The sequence below is a fragment of the Equus asinus genome, chromosome 17, assembly GCF_041296235.1.
Source record: "Equus asinus isolate D_3611 breed Donkey chromosome 17, EquAss-T2T_v2, whole genome shotgun sequence".
Taxonomy (NCBI): Eukaryota; Metazoa; Chordata; class Mammalia; order Perissodactyla; family Equidae; genus Equus; species Equus asinus.
The window spans coordinates 18,899,878-18,908,114 of record NC_091806.1 but is presented as its reverse complement, the minus strand read 5'-3'; the positions used below and the strand labels follow the sequence as shown (position 1 = coordinate 18,908,114).

Genomic DNA, 8,237 nt, shown 5'->3' with positions numbered 1-8,237 from the left:
AATAATACTGTCACATGTACAGAGTTTTTTTTAAAGGTCTTTCTCTGGCCAGTCGCAGTGGCCTAGTGTTAAAGTTTGGCACATTCTGCTTTGGTGGCCCAGGCTCAGTTTCCAGGCACAGACTTACACCACTTATCTGTTAGTGGCCGTGCTGTGGCAGCGGCTCACATACAAAAAGAAGAAGATTGACCGTGGATATTAGCTCAGGGCAAATCTTTTTCAGAAAAAAAAACCTCTCTCATCTATGATCAAAATTGAGTCTAAGAACCAATCTGAATTACATAGATAAAAATATATTTCCCTAGGTTTCAAATGAAGAAAAAACTTTTTGAAAGAAGTTAGTTAATTTTCAAAGATCATATCTGATGTTAGGGGCTGAATTAAGACATATAATCAATGATGGCCTCAAAACTACAATGAAAGATTAGCTTGGACTCAGAGTTTTTTAAAAATGTGAAAAGATGTGGCAGTTAATCATGATAGTCCTATGTCTGTGAGGAAGTTCAATCAAGGAGGATTGCCAGGTAGAAGATTAAGCATAACAGTGGCCTTCTGAACCAAGACAACTGGAGATTCAAATAAGAATTTTAGCAAGCTCTTAATAAATGCAGACATTTGATGAACTGGTTTTGCCTGAGAGCATTCCCGGCTTTCATGTACTTAGAGACTTAAAATATGTAAAAGCCTTAATACACTTGAGGGGGAATAAGGAATATATTTCAGGTATGTTTACTGAATAAGTCAAGCCCATGGTATATTCAGCATTATTATTTTATTCAAATTAAAATAAACAGCCTTTCTTATGCATTGACTAATATTACCGTAGTCGGATTTTGGAAATCATCAGAAGCTATTTCTCAATAATTTGTCTTTAAACTAATTTAAATTCCTAAAATTCCACTATGGAAATAAATGTATTCGTTTTAGAATTCTATCTCTACTATAATGTGATTATTCATTGTATGGGTGACAATACGAACTTAGTAATGAGGAGAGTTGAAGAGGAAATTTAAGTAAGAATTTATTGAGAAGCCAGATATGAGGTTAGGGCTGAAAATATATGCTATGAAAGTGTAGACATTATGAATACATCAGGTAAGGATTGATCCTAATTTCTTTTAATTTGAGATTATAAAAATATCTGATGGAACACATTGCTAGTCCATTAGTGTTGTCTTCTCAGCAGCATCCAAGACTCTACTGTGGATTGATCAAAAGCATTCATGTTGACTAAGGCGGACACTGATCACAATTTGCTGCAAGATTTAATGGAAATCATTAGTATATGTTCACAGTGAGAGTCATTAGAGTCATTGTAATTGAATACCTGATTACTGTTCTCTGAGAGACTTGAATGAGGCATACCAAACCAAGTTAGTTCCTTGAATATAATTTTTTGGTCACTCTTCTCAATAAACATTTCTAAATATAAGCTCATGAATTATATCATTTCAGGTTATTTATGTATCCTATATACACTGGACCATGGAAAAAAGCAGTAATGTCAATGTATTTATTTTCTCAGGACTTTCCAAAAACAGGAATATTGAAATCCTCTGCTTTGTATTATTTTTATTTTGCTACATTGCTATTTGGATAGGAAACTTGCTCATAATGATTTCTATCACATGCAGTCAACTAATTGGCCAACCCATGTATTTCTTCCTTAATTACCTCTCACTCTCTGACCTTTGCTACATGCCCACTGTGACACCCAAATTAATATTGACTTATTGGCAAAAAAGAAGACCATTTCTTATAGTAACTGCATGACACAGCTGTTTACCACCCATTTCTTTGGAGGCATTGAGATCTATGTCCTCACAAGGATGGCCTATGACCGCCATGCAACCATCTGCAAGCCCCTGCACTACACCATCATCATGAGCAGACAAAGGTGTAATGCCATCATCACAGCCTGTTTCACTGGGGGATTTATACACTCTGCCAGTCAATTTCTTCTCACCATCTTCTTACCATTCTGTGAGCCCAATGAGATAGATCACTACTTCTGCGATGTGTATCCTTTGCTGAAATTGGCCTGTTCTAACACACACATCATACGTCTCTTAGTCATCGCTAACTCTGGTCTAATTGCTTTGGTGAGCTTTGTTGTCTTGATGTTGTTTTATTTTTTTATATTGTACAACATCAGGGCATATTCTTTGGAAACTCGCAGCAAAGCTCTTTCTACTTGCAGTTCTCATGTAGCAGTTGTAGTCTTGTTTTTTGCACTAGCATTATTCATTCACATTAGACTAGCCACAACTTTCCCAAAAGATAAAGCATTGGCTCTTTTTTATACCATCATTGCCTCCATGTGAAACCCTCTGATCTATATGCTGAGAAACATGGAGATGAAGAATGCTTTGAGGAAAGTTTTGTGTCATCATAAACTCTTGGAAGAAAAGTAACTTTTCAGAGGATTTTCTGCATTTCATGCCATGGTTCCATGAAACCATGACTATAAATAAGATTCATCGTCACCATCTTCCTGGCCTTACTGCTTGGCGAGCTAAGGGAACAAAGAGGAAGCATATAACCTCTGGAGATGTATGCTTCTACACTGAAACCTCATGAACAAATTGAACATTATTTTTACTCATACTTTTCTCCCTCTGACTTATCATTAAGAATTGTGCTCACATAATATGAATTAACCAGAGGATATTATAAATATAAAAATTGTATCACCTATTTGTCATTGTATTGAAAAAATATAAAACAGATCATGTATTTTTCACATCTTAAAATGCTGAAAAGCTGAAAAAACCTTACTTTCAATTTTTAAACTTTTACTCAACTAAAAATACAGAAAATTGCACATAATCATGCATGTACAATTCATTAATTATCATAAACTGAGCAATATTCTACAATCAGTAACCATATTGAGTTAGAAATTAACAGTATACCTGAAGTCCTCCTCATTTATCTTTCTAATTAACACCTCCCAAAGGTAATTAATATCTTCATCTCTAAATTGCTTAGTTTTACACATTGTCATATTTGTAGAAAAATAACGATACAGATTGTACTCTTCAGTGTCTATCTTCTCTTTATTATGTTTATGAGATTCAATCCTTATGCTTTATGCATTTTCTGAGTGTTTTCAGTGATTTACAGTATCTCATGGTTACATTAATATGTAACAAATAATTTATCCATTCACTTGCTGCTAAACATTTTGTGGTTTCCCATTAAAGGCCATTATGAGTAGCACTGTTTTGAACATTTTGGAACATATCTTTTGGTGAATTATGTGTTCTATTATTTCCTTAACATGCTTTATATTGTAATTAAGACAAAATTTTAAGATAGCGGTCGTACAGTTGTGTTAATACTCTCCCCTAACATATTCCTGACATAAAGTATATTAAGTAAAAAATAATTATCAATAAAGAAACACTAGTGTGACTTCAATAGATGGTTTAGAAATATGTAAAACTTCTGGTGCTTCTACGATCCATATGATGGGCATGTTATGTAATGATTAATGCAAATCAACTTGTCAATAATAGATAAAAAGAAGAAAGCTCTGATAAAGTATATACAATGAAACTGAGAAAAAATCCCAGGAATACAGCGTTGTATTACGTTAGAAAGGTTAAGATATCAGTAATCAGAACTGGGAAATTTTAAAAATAGGATATTCAGTGGAACTTGTGAAGTTGATTGACACAATAAGCAAAACTGAGAAAATTCTTTATTTATGTCTCCAAAGGAAAAAAATATATTTTGGTGGGCTACAAAGAAGGACAGTGGTTCCAGATAAAGAAGGTATACTATAAGTAGATGCTAAGGCTGGATTGCCACACAAACACAAACACATGTACACATATATATGCACAAATGTAGTATAGAAAATAAGGTCTTCCAAAGGCTTCTATTTCTCTCATAATTGGAATAAGCATCCTTGAATAGAAAATGAAAAAAGATGGAGAAAATATTAAATTTTTGTGAAAAAGTATATGATCACACAGCAAAAATTGCTGACATAGGAGGAAATTATGTTGGAAACAACTGTTACAGAGTATGTCATTCAATGATTACCTTTATTGCAGTTAGAAGACAAAATACAATACGAATATATCTATTATATTAGAATAAAAATTAATTTTAAAAGCATGATTTAAGAAGATGAATCTCAAAATTGTCCATGGTGTTAAAAAATAAATAATTTAAGAAATAAAAAAGAATATTTTAATTAGAGATTCAATGGATAAAACAGAATAGCTATATCTTAAGAAAGATCCAGCAAGTGGAAATTATATAATAACAAATTAGCAGAACACAGAATTAGAGAGACAAGAACATGGAAACAATTAAAGATATATTAAGAGATTATAAATGAAGTAAAAGAGAGTGACATATGAATATCAGACTCCAGGATTTGGGTAATAGTGAGATAGAATACCTCAAGAAATAATAATGTATAATTTTCCAGAATTGAAGAAAATAAACCTTAGAAAATAATCACGGGAAAGAAAAAGAGTTGCTCTCAAAAAGAATCATAGATACGTGACTACTAATTAATAATAATTTGCTTTGGTAAGAGTAGAAGACAGAAGAAATAAATTACCACATTAAAATACTAAAAGAAAAAATGTCACCCCTGACATTCACGTTTTTTGAAAAACGAGAGTAAAACAAAGAGTTTTCAGTACAACAAAACAACAATAAAAAGCAGAGAGTTTACTACAAACCTGCTCTCACTAAAAGAATTGTATAGAATGTTTCATAACACAAGAAGATGGCTAAGAATGAAGATAGGACATTTCAGAAGAAATGGGGAATGAGGAAAATGGAAGTTTTATATGTAAATGTAGAAATTGTGTTAAAAGTAAAAATCTTGTCTAATTTGTGAGATAAAATACAGAAAAAAGAACAAAAATTCTGGTTTACAACATCATGCAAATTCGAAAAGAATGATCAGAAAAGAATGTTCCAAGAACCTTATAGTGTTCAGTAGCGGGGTAAATGTTGATCAAATTCAGACTTGTTAATGCTCATGTGCAGACATGATTTCTTATAGATAGAATAGTAGGAAAAAGATAGCAGGTAGAAAGGTGGATAGATGGATGAGATAGATAGATAGATCTATAGATGACAGATAAACAGATTAAATGTATTGAAGGAATGAAAGGAGATCAATCCATTTAAAAAGCAAGAAAAGAAGGAGGGAATAAACAAATTGGGGAAAGTAGAAAGCAAGAATAAAAAATCATAGAAGTCAATTCAAATATATAAGTTAAACACAATCAACACAATGGACTAAATCCTCTAGTGGGAAAACAAAGATCATCATTAATGATTAAAATACAATCAGATGCTTTTACAAAAGATGCATGTAAACTATGAGGCATGAAAAAAATAAACTTAAAGCATGAGAAAGAGCAGGCAAACGTGATAGCATTTGAAGCAGTGGTGCACATACAGATACACACACACGCACACAAGCAAACGTGACAAAGTAGGCAAGTCATTAGCAATTCTTAAAATTATTTAATATTGGTAGAATTTGCAACATGGAAACATTTACAAATCCTAAATTTGTATGGGTATAGAAGGGCATAGAGGATATGATCCAAAATAATATGTAGCATTGATGGTGAGTACATGTGGATTATCTAAAAAATTTGTCTTGTTTTTTGCCACATATTAATGCTCAACAAGTGTCAAAGAATCTGCACCACACAGACAGATGATCTAATGACAATTCAATTAAAGTAGAAATCAAGCACAGAAAGGTAACTGTTACTCATACATATATGGTAATTTTTAAACAATTTTTTATAAAACTACTAAGCCAAGAAAGAAATCATAATAGAAATCAGAATATGTTTAAAGATAAAATTAATAAAACTAGTATATATCAAAAAAGTATGTAATGCCTAGTGGGAAATTTCTAGCTTTAAAATTCTCAAAACTGTTAAAGGAGAAACATACTTTGCCATCTTAATAGATGATTTGTTATAATTTAACTGCAAATGGAATCCAAAAAATATTACCTATAAAATTTTACATCAAACATTGTGTTGAAGGGTGAAATACTAGAAGTTATTCCTTAGCATTCAGGAACAAGAAGTGAAGCTTATCGTCACCAGTTCCAATAAATACTACTCAGTATTGTACTGAAGGTCCTAGCCAACATAAGATAAGCAAACAAGAAAAAGAAAGTTTTAAGTATTGAACCAGAAATGAATGGGATACTATTTCTATAGATCTTGCAGATATTAGTAGTCGAAAGAGAATATTATGAACAACTCTGTGGCAAAATTGAAAGAGGCGAAGTTGTGGAGAAACTGGAACTCTCATACTCTGCTGGTGGAAATGCAGCATAACCACTTCTGAAAATATTTTGGCAGTTTCTTAAAAAGTTAACATACTCTTACTACATGACCCAGCAATTTCACTCTTAGGTATCTGGCCAAGAGAGATGAAAACATATGCCCACACCAAAACTTGTACTTGAATGTTTATAGTAGCAGTATTAATTATGACCATCAACTGGAAACAATTCAAATGCCCACCAACTGGGGAATGAATATACGAATGAACTGGTATATCCACATAATGGAATCCTATTCAGTAATAAATATGAGTAAACTACCAATAACGCAAAACAACATGAACTTATAAAACACTGTTGTGAAGGAAAAAGGTAGGCAAATTTATATTTGGCTCCTGCAAAGCAAATTTCCTCCAAGCATAGGCATAAAAGAGATGACTCCTAGGATTCATTTATGCACATGCCTTTACCAGCTGTTTAAAAATATTTCTTGTTTACTCTTGAGTCATATCAGGTAAAGAAATTGTACGTACAATCAAAAGACCAGACAACATCCCTGTGGAATGAATACATGCTTTTCTGTGAATTCAAGATAGATATCTAACTCTTGATTCCCCTTGCAAAACAATAGGATTTCTTCCAGAAAAGCAATCCTGAAGATAACTTCAGAGATTTCATCTGGCTTTATTTTGAATCACTGGTTTATAGTCTTTCATTCCATCTCAGATTTATATTCCAGAGAAGAGTTAGCACATGGAGCACCAAAGGTGGAAAATATGCAAAGCAGATATTTCCCTGACGAGCCGAAAACTAACCTGATGTCAACTCAGTGGGACTCACTTTGATAGTTTCTGTTTTAGGCTCATTACATACTGTTTGTCATTTGTTCTTTTTAATTCTTACTGTAAGTCTATAAATTTAACTGTGGTATAAAGATTTGAGTAAGAGTAGCATGTTTTAGTGATGTTTACTTATAATTACATGTTGCAAACTGAATTGGAGCAGGAAATAAAAATAGCATTAAAGTTTTGAAGTGTTCAAGTTACCAGTGACTTTTGAGCATCCAATCTATAGAAAACTTCTACCTGTCAAATGATAATCCTCCTAAATAAATTAGGTTTACCAGAATCAACCAAGGTAAGTTAATAGAATGGAAAGGAAACCTGTTTTGTGGTTATGTACCAGGTACCATTCTAAGGAACTTCACATCATTATCTCATGTATCCCTCATTATTTTCTCTAATAACATATCAATATCAGAGTGTTATATATGTAGATTCAGAGGTTTAGATAGATTAAACGTCTTTCCCGAAGGATTTTGGAGAAAGTAAAAACAGTTCACATTGTTCTTTATTAAAAGTTCTTACTAAAACTTTACAGAAAGTAAAATGTTTAAAACGATTATTTGGAGTAAAGTTTGGCAACTGTCTAAACTTATGCTGGATGATAGATTTTTATCTCCTACTAATCCAGAAAGAAATTTTTGACTTGATGGCAGCTTCTATGTAAACCCAAATATTAAAAATGCACCCTAAAAATTAGCCCGGCATAGGGATTTATTCTTCTACCTAATGGCAATTGTATGCAGGTTGGAAACATCTACGGACTGATGATCTGTCTTGTTGGATGTTCACTGTTATATGGACAGAGTTTGAATCAATGTAGTTTGTTCTCCGCTTTATTTTACACTACTCAGCTTCTCTAATTCTTTCTATATCGCCTTTATAAAAAAACGCTTACACATTCATTATATATGCCTTTAATGTTTTGAAAGTTTTCCATTAGTCAATGTAAGGTCAATTTCTTCCTTTACTATAATTCCACCTCTTCAGTTTACTCATGAGATTGATTACATTATTGTCAGTACCTGTCGCAACATCTAATTAGTAGTTAACCTTTAATTTTCTTAAGAATATTTAATTAATTAACAGTAAATAATTCCTCA

The 8,237-nt window shown here is 32.4% G+C and overlaps 1 protein-coding gene across 1 annotated transcript; it reads left to right on the top strand.

Annotated features, from left to right (window-relative positions):
• Positions 1-1,485: 1,485 nt before the first annotated feature.
• Positions 1,486-2,414, top strand: LOC106825922 (olfactory receptor 4P4-like). The gene is given in 2 exon segments (XM_014832961.2): positions 1,486-1,720; positions 1,723-2,414. Coding segments are annotated over 2 exon segments (927 nt in total).
• Positions 2,415-8,237: the final 5,823 nt, after the last annotated feature.